This window comes from Argiope bruennichi, chromosome 9, assembly GCF_947563725.1.
Source record: "Argiope bruennichi chromosome 9, qqArgBrue1.1, whole genome shotgun sequence".
Lineage (NCBI taxonomy): Eukaryota > Metazoa > Arthropoda > Arachnida > Araneae > Araneidae > Argiope > Argiope bruennichi.
Genome location: NC_079159.1, coordinates 11,314,352 through 11,329,798, shown reverse-complemented (window position 1 = coordinate 11,329,798; position 15,447 = coordinate 11,314,352). Strand labels below are relative to the sequence as shown.

At 28.3% G+C, this 15,447-nt stretch overlaps 1 protein-coding gene across 1 annotated transcript in view; it reads right to left on the bottom strand.

Annotated features, from left to right (window-relative positions):
- LOC129985171 (hemicentin-1-like) overlaps positions 1-14,948 on the bottom strand; it is a 515,751-nt gene extending 500,803 nt beyond the window's left edge. Inside the window, exon 1 of the mRNA XM_056095097.1 lies at positions 14,516-14,948. Within this exon, the coding sequence (XP_055951072.1) occupies positions 14,516-14,735 (220 nt within the window). The 5' untranslated portion in view covers positions 14,736-14,948. The remainder of the gene's footprint in view (positions 1-14,515) is intronic.
- Between the last annotated feature and the right edge of the window lie 499 nt (positions 14,949-15,447).

Here is a 15,447-nt window from a genome sequence, read left to right as displayed (position 1 = left end):
CTTGCAGATGTTTTTTTTTAATTGCTATTTTTCTCAATATTGGATAATCTTATAATTTTTTTTTATTGTAATATATTTCCAATGTTTATTTGCCTGGAGTATTAACTAACAAGCTCTAAATGTGTCAAAACTTGAGGCAGCATAGAACCTTAAATCTCTATAAGTATAATAGGCACATTTTCACTGTAATGAAACAACTTAATTCGAATTTTGTCGAACTGTTAAGCAGGGTTGTAATTGTTTAGTATTTTAATGTTTTAATAAAATTATTATTCTTTTGTTGTTGAAAATGTTAATACATCATTTTTTTTGTCAATGTCATACCATCTTTTCTTTTTCTATTGCTGTTTTTCTCAATATTGGATAATCTTATAATTTTTTTTTTATTTTAATATATTTCCAATGTTTATTTGCCTGGAGTATTAACTAACAAGCTCTAAATGTGTCAAAACTTGAGGCAGCATAGAACCTTAAATCTCTATAAGTATAATAGGCACATTTTCACTGTAATGAAACAACTTAATTCGAATTTTGTCGAACTGTTAAGCAGGGTTGTAATTGTTTAGTATTTTAATGTTTTAATATAATTATTATTCTTTTGTTACTGAAAATGTCAATACCATCATTTTTTTTCATTTAGAAACATTTTTGTTCGATATACTAGAAGTGATGAGCTAACTAGGGTTTTTTTTTGGAAATCAGCTATAGAATACTGAAAAAAATATTAGATAAAAAGAGTCATATACGAATCGTAAAATAAAGTACAAAGCTTGAGACATATTGGTAAATCGTTTATCAAGCAGAATACAAGAATAAGGCGGACCGATTCATTGGCGAATCAACGCGTTTTATCGCATCGCCGACTACCTTTCTTATGTTGCTACGACTTGTAAAGCGATGTTAACATATTCTTTCTACTGAAATGTTGCATTAGAATCATTAATCGCTTTTCAGGCATAAACAACTTTGCTTATACTTTTTACAATGAATCCTGATCCATTTGTGTATTTCCATTAATTTTAACTTTTGGAAGGTAATTTAGCACAGAACACGTCATTTGAGTGAAAATTAAAGCTGTTTGTTTTCTATGTATTTTACGTGGCTTTGACATTATGTTTAATTGATAATTATGAAGTTCTGGTGCATAATAAAAGTTTTTATTGAATATTGTAATGTTACGCTAATATTTAGTAATACAACTAAAGACTTATTTATCTAAAAATATGTGATAACGATTGAATTGTTTTTAATGTTGTAACATTATTAGATTTATTTTAATATCAAATTTTTTATTTTAATAAAAAATCAATGAAAATGTATATTATTTAAAAGTAAAAAAAATAAAATAACTTTTTTAAAACAGGATGTATATATATTTTTTATTTTTAAAGAAGCAAAAAGTAAAAAATAAGCCTTTCGAAGTTTAGTAAATAAATTTGTTGAAAATTGTGCACATAATACTATATTATTCTGTTCTGTATCTACGAAATAATCAGTATTTCCATTCGTTCTTTAACTATTTGACTTTTATTGATAAATAAAAAGAAGTTTTAATTTTTTTGTTCGCATTATAGAACATTAAATAAACAGTAAAATATTTTCAAATGAGCAGACGGTTTATTTTCTAATTTAAGAAATTCAGTATGTATTAAAACTTTATTATGCGAAATTTGAAAGAAGAAATGAATTAGTTTTTAATTTATAGTACTTCTTCGTAAGATTTTTCCAAAATTTGGTATTAAAAAAAAGGGAATTCAACTATGTAAAACAACATTACAATATTTTTTCTTCAATTGCAAAAATAAAACTTTCTAAAGAATGACTATAGAAACAAAATTCAAGCGTTTTACGTGATAAAGTGTTGGGAAACAAAGAATGTTGAATTAAAAAAAAATATATATTCAACATTTTTTCCAAAAATCAATTTTAACAACCATTATATGTGTGTTTGCATAATTTCGAAGCCTTCTATACGATTTAATGATACCATTTGTGGTGATTTTAACCAATTTTGGCCTGGTTTTTTTTAATGAATTTGACATTAAATTAATATTAAATTGAAAAATTTAGAAAGATTGTGGTTACATACAAAACAAAAAAAACATATGTTTCAATGTATCCAAAATACGTATTATACATCAAGATGGAATTCAGATTTAATGGAAATTTAGTAATTACTAGTAAAATAAGCCTTATTCGCTATCGGTCTTTAAGCAGTTCTCCGTTATTTTTTTTTTATTTTGATTATTCGCTATCTAAGCATTTCTTCGTAATTTTATTATTTGAGAAAAAAATATTTTATAGCAAATTGTACGGTTACTTAATGAATTTGATTAGATGAATGCTTCATTGGCGATTCGGAATATGGCACTGTTCGGATATACAAAATCCCCTGTCTGTTCTACCGAAAAAGGTATGAATGAACATTAGTCAGCTTCATTTTTACTATGAAATAAGTTATTTACAATTTTCCAGTAAATCGAGTCCTTTCTATCAAAAAAACAAACTTCATTTACATCACAAATATCTCATTTTGAATTCTTTTTCATACAAATAACGAAATTTCTTTTTTTTTTAAATCTATCCATTTTTTAAAAAAAAATTTAATTTAATAAATTTGTAAGATTTTTAAAATATAAAAGTGCTTTAATTCTAAATATTTATTACAACTATTATGAAACATTCGTGAAACCTTCCTTTATATCAGGATAGAATTTTAGATAGTTTACAATTAATTTATTCATTTAGAATTTGGAACAATCAAATTAATTTTAAAACGAAACATCTAGCATAATAAATGACAGCAATAAATTTCTCGCATTTAGAATCCTAAATGCCATTGAAATAGTAAAACGTTGCAAGTCTTATTCCATTCCATTTTAAAAATAACTCACAAACAGATATTTACTTAACAGAAAGAAGAAAGTTTCATTATTGCTAGTATAACTTAAAACTTAAGTTTATGGGCCTTTGCCAAATGTCAGCGGAAGTCCTCTAATACGACAACTTCAGATATAGCGGGAAACTTCGGGCAGTGTTCCATAAAATGGACCTTAACCCCCAAAATGATGAATGCCCAACCTCAGTTAAATTGTATTTTTATCATTGCTTTACTCTTCAAAACAAATGGGTTTAGAAAAATGGAAATTCTTTTTAATTCATGGTTTGGTGGATTTGCCCGAAAAAATTGTTATTTAAGAAAAAATTGTATTGATATAATAATATGTTAATTAATGCTGGATGCCCGCTCTAATCTCTGTCTGAAAAGTCTTAGATTAGAAAGGTGATTTAAATGACGTAAAGAATTTCAATTTGTTGTACTTGAGACTATAAAGGTGCAGCTGAAATATTAAATATAATTTTTCTGAAATTCCTTTTTTTTATTAGTGATATTTATTAAAATTTTCTTGGTGCACAAATGTTTTGAACAAAACTCATTATCTAATACTGAAAATAACAGAGTTATATGATTGTGAATACTGTAATTATAGACTCTTTCAACTGCTAACTCCAGAAAGAACCAGCAGACAAAGACGCTTTAAAGAAATGATAATCGCTAATTAGCATGAAATAAAGAAATTCAAAACTTTATAAATTGGATAGTTTCGGTCAGAGAAAAGTCATTTTTTTTTAAGATTCTAATATATCGCTAAATATAATATTTCATTAAACATGACCAATAATACTGCAGGAGTGTAGCTATAACTATAAACAGATATTCCGAACCCCCGTATGCACACAGAAAACATCTGAATAACCCGACGCCACGAAGCATTGATGAGAACTAAGGTTGAATCTTAAGGACGATAACAGGCCACAGTATAACCACTCCCGTTGGGGACACTTCCTGTCATCCGTAGGGAATAGATGGCCCTACATCATTTCTGTGCCCATCAGGGTGGATAGAACCAACTACTATTTCAGAAGCTTCTTATCCCGGTATCATCGGGTAGCAATGTCAGAATGTATAAACATTTAGACCTGGTAAAATTTTTGCATACACATTTATTGTATTGAACTATTATTTTTTTTATATCATTTAAAGCCTTTTTACAATTAGAAATGCGTGCTCATTTCTAACATTAAGAACATTGCTACCGAAATGGATACCTTGAAAGTGCTGGTAGTTATTAAGTTCGTGTTCGTTAAAATAAATTAGATCATTTAATACAATATTTTAAGGTTTGTTTATTTTAATACAGTAAATACAATCTTTAATAAGCAAACTCAATTATAAGATTCTGAAGAAAATTATGTAAAATCATTTTAAAATAATTAGCATGGACCGTGCTTAACTTCGAATTACAATGGAATACTGTCTATGGAACAATATTCCATTCATTTCGAATCCTATAATACAAATATGAACACAGAATTATAATTGTTTGACGAATTTCATATAACTTTCTCATCGCAATTCTTGAATTATTACCTCACATACAATCACATTATGATTAACATATTAATTAGTTAAATTTGTGTGATTAAGGTATTAATTTGTAACTTAATTTCGTGTGAATAACATACAAATCTGCCGCTCATAAAATCCATCAAAAGAGAGACGAATATCTATAATCTGATGATAATATTACTTAATATCGGCCGAACTGACTCTCCACCGTATTGTACTCTTCTACAGTTAGATATAATTCTAAAAATGATTTTTTTTAATTCGTTGAAGTCTTAAATTTGAAGATTTATTATAGACGGAAGGTTGAATTTGTTGATATTTACAATGCATTCACTCTGACCACTTCATATTCGAGAAGATAATTACTGCAAATGGAAACAATGAAATATAATTGTTTTCATAATGTTGGGTATATTTTAAACAATTCTTAAATGGAAGGATACCTAATTTTAGTACTGGCTATTATAAACTTATTAATGAACTATTTTTTCAAAAATATTATAGTTTCAAACTTAAACGATTAGTATATTCTTTCTTTAAAGTCGATTATTAACTTTGTGCATAATGTTATGAATCTGTAATATTTCTTTCTAACAATCACTTCTTATTCAATTTATTTTTCTTTCTCTTAATAAAAGAAATTTACAGGTAATCTTAAAAGTAGTTGAATGTATGTGAAGTGAGTCCTGGTATATTTGCGGCTATTATTATTGGGTTGGCAATTAAGTAATAGCGGATTTCACTCATAGATGGCTTCAGTTGAATTTTTAGGTTTGAAGACGTTGTACAAATGTAAAACACATTTTGTTATTTGATAGTTGGCCATTCAGTTGTCAATCAGTAAAAAAAAGTTTTTTGATCGGTCGCGTAGTTTTTGTTTGGCGTTCGTTGAAAAATGGAAAATCAGAAGGAACATTTTCGTCATATTTTGCTTTTTTATTTCCGCAAAGGGAAAAATTCATCGCAAGCTCATAAAAAAGTTATGTGCTGATTATGGTGACGAAGCCTTAAAAGAACGGCAGTGTCATAATTGGTTTGCCAAATTTCGTCCTGGTGATTTTTCACTCAAAGATGAAAAACGCTCTGGTCGTCCAGTTGAAGTTGATGACGACCTAATCAAAGCAATAATCGATTCGGATCGTCACAGTACAACACGTGGGATTGCAGAGAAGCTTCATGTATCACATACATGCATTGAAAATCACTTAAAACAACTTGGCGAAGTTCAAAAACTCGATACATGGGTTCCTCACGAACTGAAAGAAACGCATTTAACGCAACGCATTAACAGCTGCGATTTGCTAAAGAAACGTAAGGAAAATGATCCATTTTTAAAACGACTGATAACTGGCGATGAAAAATGGGTTGTTTACAACAATATCAAGCGGAAAAGATCGTGGAGCAGGCTAGGTGAAACAACATCAAAAGCTGATATTCATCAAAAGAAGGTTTTGTTATCAGTTTGGTGGGATTACAAAGGAATTGTCTACTTTGAACTCTTACCACCCAACCGAACGATCAATTCTGATGTCTACATTGAACAACTAACGAAATTAAACAATGCAGTTGAAGAAAAGCGGTCCGAATTGACAAATCGAAAAGGTGCGGTATTCCATCATGACAATGCAAGGTCACACACATCTTTGGTCACTCGGCAAAAATTATTGGAGCTTGGTTGGGATGTTTTGCCACATCCACCATAGAGTCCTGACCTTGCACCATCTGATTACTTTTTGTTTCGATCTTTACAAAACTCCTTGAATGGTAAAAATTTCAATAATGATGATGATGTCAAATCGTACCTGATTCAGTTTTTTGCTAATAAAAACCAGAAGTTTTATGAACGTGGGATTATGATGCTGCCTGAAAGATGGCAAAAGGTCATTGATCAAAATGGGCAATACATTACAGAATAAAGTTATTTAGTTCCATGAAAAAATTGTCTTTGATTTTCTAAAAAAAATCCGCATTACTTAGTTGCCAACCCAATATTTATATTTTTTTCTTATTTAGCGATTGTCTCATTGCTTACGAATTTCGAAAATTGCTGTCTTTTATGTACGCCTGGTGATGTTCTTGTTACATGCGTATCACATTTTTCTTGGAATAAAAGGTCATATTTTATTATCCAGTGTGCGAGATTTCTTTAATTGTACATCCACCGGACGATTTCCATAACAGTATTTTATATTTTAACTTAAAAATATCTATAAATACAATTTTCAAGCAAGTTTAAATTTATTAAACGTATGACTTATCTTTAAATAAAAAAACAAATCAGCAAAAAATAGTATTAAATTTGATTAAATGCTACTAAAAGGTGGTATGTATATATAATTTGAGCACTTTTTTTTAAATGTTATTTCGCAGGCGTTTTGTATGCGATATACTTTTTATGTCAAATATAATGTATTCATTAATTTAAAAAAATTCTAGATACACGTTTTTAAATAAATTTAATTTAATTCCAAAAGCATTGTACTTTTATCAGTATAACTTATTGCCAGAAGAATAAAAGCAGTACGTATGTACAAAAATACATTTTTATCTCTCTGTCGCTTATGTATGAAAGCCAAATATTAAAATAAATGGAAAATTCATTATTCACGACATAATGCATTTCTTGATATATATGTTTAATATAAGATTATTTATACGGAATAAACCATTTCAAATGCATTAGATAAGGATTAGATTAAGAATTTATAATTGATTTTTTTAAGGAGAAAGCACATTTAACAATATTAATTCTAATATTATTAAATATCTGAATGTTTAAAATGTATTTCTAATACTGAATTAACATTTCTATAACTTCTCTTGTTTAAGTTCGTCCAATTACATTTCTCACATTATTATATATTTTTTATACTATAAAAATTTCGTAAAATTAAAATTTTCCCCGCCATGATTCTCATAATCCATTTAGTTCTTTGAAAAGGCTATGAAATATAATTAAATAAATGACTTTTAAAGGATAAAAAATTATTTATTTCTTTTGATGCATTAATAAAGTTACTTTTTGCTTATTTTTAGGCAATAAAAAAGCTAAAAATTCAAACTTTCAAAAATATTTTGTGGTTAGTTTTTTTTTATTTTAGACTTGAGTTTTACTCAGGATCATGAAATTTTAATGAAATGAATAAAAATAATACTTTCAATTTTTAAACTATTTTTTGAATTTTCATTCATTATATTTCCAATATTTAAAAAAAAATGCGAAAATCTATTTTTATTTTTAAATTATGCTTTGCATTATTAAAAAGGATTTGAATTTGCACGTTTTCCCCAGGACTTCTTGAACTAAACTTTTAGATTTTCTGGTAAATACACTTTTTCTCATTATTTATGTCTACCAAACAACTATCTATCCAATTTCAAGAAAATAGGAAGTTAAAATAAACTTGCATTTATGCTTGTTTTCAAGTTCTCAAAATAACAGATACATCAAAATAATTTCCTTTTAAAAAGATAAATTATTCATTTTCTGAATCTAACAAATGTATCAATTTTTAAAGTTGCGAACAACATGCATTTATAATTACATTATATTTATTCAGTGATGCAATTCTGAATTTTTTCATACCTTAAGGCATTTAATTTTTTTAATTTTTTGTCACTTTTACTTCAGCTTTTTATTCGATATTTTAGACTAACTAAATAAATTAACCCCTTTCAGCCCAAATTTATGGATTGAAGCTTTTACGACAGCATAGAATTTAAATATGGATGAATGAAAATGTCTTCTAATAAATAAATAGTTTTTTTAAAAATAAATTATTACTTCAATTGCATATCTTTATTTGGAAAAATTAGTAAAAGTCTCATAAGTAAATCCCTATTTTATTCAAGTTTTGCTTACTTAACAGTAAACATTTCTGGTTTCTAAAAATGGAGACAGTTCTCGACTTAGTCTTTTGCCTATATTATTAGTTAGTTCAGCTTCCGTAAAGATCGTTTACTTCCTCACATTTTATCACAAAATGTTCAACAAAATTGCATTAAACATTTTCTTTATATAGTGCGGCATTCTAAATATCGGGAAACAGTATCGTGGAAATTTTGTATAATATATTGAACGATATTTTCACGTACTTTGATCTAATAGTTCGATTGAAAAAAAAACTTATGGCATAATGATCATTTAAAGAGCTTTAAGGGCGTTAAGGATTCCTCATATTTGACTATTGTTCTCATATTTTTTGTAAAAGATTTGTATAATAATTTAAAATATTCCAACTGAAAAAAAAACTAGCTCGAGTGGTCTTCCCTTTCTGGTATACTCTTTAATAAAGGTGTTATCACCCTCTACATGTATAAAGTTGTGAGCCTTGGACAAGAAGAAAAACGCCACAAGCACTTAAATTTTAATTTTTAGAATTTCGCAGATGAGAGCTGTGTACTTTGGCATACAATAAGGAAAACCGACACTTGCGTATTAATTGCTTGGCATTGGTGCGTAAGAGCTACGATATATCAATCTTTAAAGTGAATCAAGCATTTTTATTTAATCTAGCGTGTGAACATGGTGATCAATCGCTGCCATCCTGTTAATTTCGCAAGAACCAAAAATAAAAAAAAAATGGTATGGCGAAATATTGTTTTTTCGAACTAAAACCACATTTTGTCCTAGAAATAAAATTGTATTCACAAGATCACATACCAAATTTCATACATTTAGACCATTATTCATTTGAATTATCGAGTTTACATATTTGTGAAATTAAAGACTGGCAGAGGTCCAACACTTGGTCGGATCTAGTACAATATTTGATAAGAATCTACACTTTATATACTAAAACTAAGAGCGAACTTTCATTTACAGAATTGTGAAATTTTGTATTAGCCCGTTCACATGCATGTGGAATTATTGACAGACAGACGGTTGACATCTAGACAGATTTTATCTCCATTTTAGATGCTAAACATATCTACTAAATTTTATTTATCTAGTTCCTTACATTTTGTAGTTATCGTGTTCAGTTGTACTCAAACAGCTGGCAGATGGACTTCCTCAGAATGGATTTCGTTCAAAATTTGATAGACCAAATTGGTCTATCAATTTAAAAGACCAATCTACCAATCTGGTGTAAAGACAAAATTCAAATGCCACCCTTCTAGCACAGACGAGTTTTGAGTAGTCGTATTCGAGAGGCATAAATCGAAAAACATGTTTCTCAAACTGAGAGAGGTCTAGAAAATTCGTTAAAATCTCGCTTTTACATTTTTTTGATGGAATACAATACTATTAATGCTTATGCTTCGTATACAAGATAATACAAAGATCACAGTAATAAACGGATGTTTAATCATTGTGCTTTTTTGATATACCTTATTAACAATATGGCATGTTCACTTTTCACTAGGACAAAGTGAAAAGTGAACATGGATAGATCATAATTCGAAACATGTTTTTCCAATTTAGAGGGATCTGAAAAGTGGAAATTCGTTAAAATCACTCGTCTATTTTTTATTACAATGCTGATGCTATTCTTATATAAGAAAATACGAAGATCACAGTGATTAACGAATGTTTGGTCATTGTGCCTTTTTAATGTATCTTATTAATAATGCGTCATGTTCACTTTTCACTAGGACAAAGAATATAGGACATAATACGGAACATGTTTATCTAACTCAAGGAGGTCTGGAACTTGAAAATTCGTTAAAATCTCGTGTTCATTTTTTTTCGATTACAATACTATCAATGTTTATGTTTCATATACAAGAAAATACGAAGATCACAGTCATCAACGGATGTTTGATCACTGTTTCTTTTTGGTGTACTTTACTAACAATACGTCATGTTCACTTTTCACTAGTTCAAAGAGGATAGGACATAATTCGAAACATATTTTTTCAACTTAGGGAGGTCTGAGACGTTAAAGTCGTTAAAGTCCCTCGTCCAATTTTTTTTGATGATTATAATGCTATCAATAGTTATGCTTCATATACAAGAAAATAAGTAAACGGATGTTTGATGTGCATATTTGATGTACATTATTAACAATGTATCACATTCACTTTTCACTACGACAAAAGTGATAGGATGTATAAGTATTAAGCAATACCGCCAACTCTAACATGTCAAATTGTTCATTAGAACCATTACAGATATTTGACTTACCTTGACATTAAAAAATCATACAAGAGATTGGTCTGATATTCTATCATGACGTCATAATCCATTTGTCCAAATATCTTTAAATATACCATAATGCTTACATCATTTAATTGTTCTTACATTTATTAAATCAAACTAAAGGAGGTGCCTAAGAATTTATTTTCTAGGCACCAAAATCCCTTTTACACAATCCCATTTGTAGTAGGGGTGAATAATTTGCAAATCCTAGTCTTATCCGATGCATAGCTCAAGCTTAATTTTCCCAGTACCATCTGAAGACAAGGATCATAATTAATAACCTAAACCGTAACTGTGAAACCCCTAGAACCTTTGCTCCCTTTAAATACTATTATATACATTCAAACCCATAAGACTCTTAACAGCATCCAATAGGTTTATATGAGGAGGCGGTACTACTAATGGGTATTAGCATCAAACATACGTCATGCTAATATATTATTATTAATTTACGAAATTTATTATTTATCTATCGCTTTTATGGGATTCAATTATTTGATTGAGGGGTAGCATGATTAAATTATATTCAGCTTCCATGAAGTATGACACTGATATTACATATTGCTTTGGATAAATATTTAGACAGACTGCAAGAAAATCGGTACGTTAAATAGAAAAAATAGCATCTTGACGCTACATTTTTTTCTGTTTAACGTTTAAAAATTTAAAACAAAGTAAACGCGGCTTGGAATATGAGTATTTGATATTATGATATAAATAAATAAAAATTAATTAGGCTACTAAGAAATCTGATTAATCACATATAGGGCATTAACATTGATATATTTTGCAGTAAATGCAGAAATTTACGGAAAAAGGGAACATCCGACCATGAAATGATCATATTTAAATAAATAATCAATATCTTAACAAAACTGCTGATTATCGTTTTGTGACAAGATGCTTCTTTCATATGTAAGCTTTTTATGAATAATTTTGTAGATTTTTCATGAATAAGCAAATAAAAAAAAACTTTTTAAACATAATTAACCCTAAGAATTATTTAATATTATCTTTCCAAACATAATTATATAATATACATATACATACAATGTATATAATACATATGTCTGTAAGTTCTTTATAATAATAACTTATAGATCTTAAGAAATCAATTACTTGACAAATATAATCAGTTATATGTAATCGAAACTGGATCGTTCTTGGTAAAAAAAATGTCGAAGCATGATTTGTGTTTACATACAAGATAAATATTATATCTTAAGCAAAACTGATTATATAGAAATAAAGCAGAATAAATATACATTTTTTCTTGAAATATTTTTAAACGCAAAAGAAATACGTGCTGGAATGCAATGATCTTCAATTACATAAATACAAATGGACGTATTCAGAAAATAATTCCCGTATAAAAGCAGTCTAAAATTAACAAAATATTCCAGAATAATTCATAATTTTAATGATTTTATTTTTCTATTAATATACTTACAAAACTTTAAAAAACGATAAACCTTCTGTAACATAAAGAGCGGAAATATATATATATATATATATATATATATATTTTATAAAAAGCAACATAAAATATTTTTTGACGTAAATTAAACATAAAAATTTAAGGAATCTTAATATTCATAAATATATTAGTTACAAATATCATTATTAATGAAATTAAATCGTTTTATGCATAAATGTCTCGAATTTTTTTTTTAAATCTTGAGAAAAAAGAAAACAAAAAAAAAACCCTTCAAATAATCTCCCGTTAAATAGTTTCTTTTTTAAATATAACCATAAATTGTTGATTTCCCAAACATATAAATAGTTTCCATAATTCATGAAATGACACCTCTTTTATGAAGTTTACAGGAATAATTTTTGGTTAAGACTCTGCTTTGCAAAATTTAATTATTCCTATTACTAAATTTTCCTATTAGAAATTATACTATGCAGATCTAAATTGTCTGGAATCTAATATTTCTTGGGGGTTTTTTGCGACCCACTACTACAAATGCTTCATACTGCTGATAAATCAGGGAGACTTAATTATCTTGCTTTGGATAAATTTTAGAGTAAATCCTTACAAAATATTAAACAGTAGACAAAAAGATCTTGATTCTTAAATTTACTCCACAAAAAAAAATGTTGAATTTACATGCGATGAATTTTAGTTGCCAAGAGACATATACACTTCTGTATTAAGCAAAATGTTCCCTGTTTTGTGAATCTAAATTATATAAATTCATTTTTGAGGTTTAAACGCCGTTCCAGTCCCATTCACTCATTTCTTTTAGAATCCAGAAATTAAATGCCTCGGCTTTGTAAAATTTAATTCATACCGTCTTTCAATTCCTCGATACATATTCTTATTAACAAATAGCTCTTTCGGTTAAGCGTTAAAAATTATATTATGCGGATAAAAATTATCTGGGATCTTTTACTTTCACTTATTGTGAAGCAACAATGGCCAAACTAATATAATGATTCGCAATACTGATATATCTTTTAAACCTATTTACACTTAGATTAAACCTTATTATTGTATTTTAAATCTATTTTATTTGGAAAAAAACAATATAAGTTATTTTATACTGTATAAATAGTATCTATATCATGGATGATTCGGAACCATCAAAATAATATACATATGTGCGGTAAACTTCATTCACAGTATTTTAATATTACAGGTTGGGAATAAAAACTAGCATTAATGTAATGTTATAATTTACAAATTTTATTATATTTTTAGTTTTCATGCATTTATTTACATTAATTTTTTTTAAAGTTTTTCTTTGTTAATATAATCCTTTTTTTTTTTTCATTTTGCAATATTTTTAAAATTAAATCGCATTTTAATTGCCAAGTGAACAGAAAATGGAATTATTTTTAATACTGTTTTATGTATAATAAAGAATGTATAATAAGTTTTATGTATAATAAAGAATGTATAATAAGTTTTATGTATAATAAAGAATGTATAATAAGTTTTCTGTATTATAAAGAACTCCATCATATCTTCTGATAAAAATATTTCCTTCTTTCTCTATTTATGTGTATACGTATACATTTAATTCGCTCATATACATATTTGATCACATATATGGATCTTGCCTTATATGGTGCGAAAAATATTTTCGTATGTTTGACTATGATTTTATCGTCTGCATTTCGATTTGATATTACAGGTTGTAAAAGATACATTCAATTAATTTCATTTTCCTACAACTTTTCCCATTTTATCAACGTTATTATGATTAATAATAATTTTTTGAATAATATTTTTTTTAAAGATTTTTGGGGAAGGGATTGATTGATCATTGTTTTCACATATTTGAATTTGATTTTATATTTTTTTACATTAATATATTTAAGCAAATCATTATTTCGCGAATTTTTTCAGAAAAAAATGAAATTCATCAACATTTTTTATTAATTATGATACATTTTTTTTAAAGTTTCAGGAATATAATAATCAAATTTGTAACTTATTTTAGGCATTAAATATGTAAATGTTTCGATATACAAAGTTTAATTGAGTTCTTCTTCATTTAAAATCCTTTTATCTAAAACAAATATTATATTTCTTTATCGAGCATAAATGTCAAACTCTTCTATCAGCTACATTTCATATGCCCATGGATATTATAAAATATTATAATGTCTCACAGTACGAATATATTATTAAGTTAGTTTAAGAAAAAAAAATACCTCCTTAAATGTGTAATAAAAAAGTTTAAAAATTTTTTAAAAAAATGCCAAAAATTATTAAAAACATTAAAAAGTTTTAACATTTCTCGAAATTAAGGCGGTTTTCATTTGAAGTACCCTTTTGTGATTTGTTGTTGTCTGTTTAATTTTTATTATGCTTGCGTTCAAAGAATTATCTTCTTCGCTCGAAGCGAATCTTGTTGAAATATCTATATTTGTTATTCTTGACCGAAACTGTGTGTATTATTAATGATATCATCCATTTCTATTCTAAATTTGAAGGACAGTCCGCTTACCGGGTGATGATGTCGCCGAGCAGATCTGGAAGAATCCTATGCAATGTAGCACCAACGAAAACGTTAAAAAACGTAACGTCTCTGTCCACCAAGAGATTGATATGCTCCGGATGATACATAGCAAATATATCATACCACACCAATACCGCACCACAAGGTGGTTCAACAGACAAGTCGCCCTCCGGGCATACCATTTGTCCACATCTGTAGAGGGAAACATGCGGAAATGACCTGTCCGTCCGCGCACAAACAAACTAAAAAATAAGTTTCCTATTAAATCCTCGGGATGGCCCAAGGTCCAGATTGGTCACGTCATCTGGCCTTCAACGAATCATAAAAATCCTTTGATAGAACGAACTTCAAAAAAGTCGTTTGGTGTTCCAAAGAGCGCGCCTCTGTCTTTGGGTCAAGAGCAAGACTGGGCGATCGTGGTATCCTGTCTCTCTAGTCGACTACTAGGATTCTAAAGTAAGCGCCGTCCAGGAGGGGTGCACCAGCCGGACGAACCGGAGTTTGCCGGAAGGGGGCGCTGGTGACATTGGTCGTCGTTCGATAAGGCACCGGCAGGAGATACTTTAATAGCTGGTGGATACATCATTTCGCTCTTCGGACGGAAGAAAACTTTTCCTCTTCTTTGGATGCACTCTGCCTAACTCCAAAGAAGGAAGATTTTTCTCACGAAAGGGTGGAAGTAATGTCGGTTACCTGCTATATCACCCATCCAGTTCTGGAATTGGTTTGTCGGAGCTAAAAAAAACTGTCTAGATTTTTTTTTCTTTGCGGTACTTTCATTTGAAGTCTCATGGAATAGTTCTAATAAATAGGAAAACTGATGTAAGATGTATAAATATTGAGAACGATATAGAAAGAATTTTTCGAAATTTAAAAGCATATTTAGGAAAGAAAGTAGAGTATATCCTTTCACTTTTGAA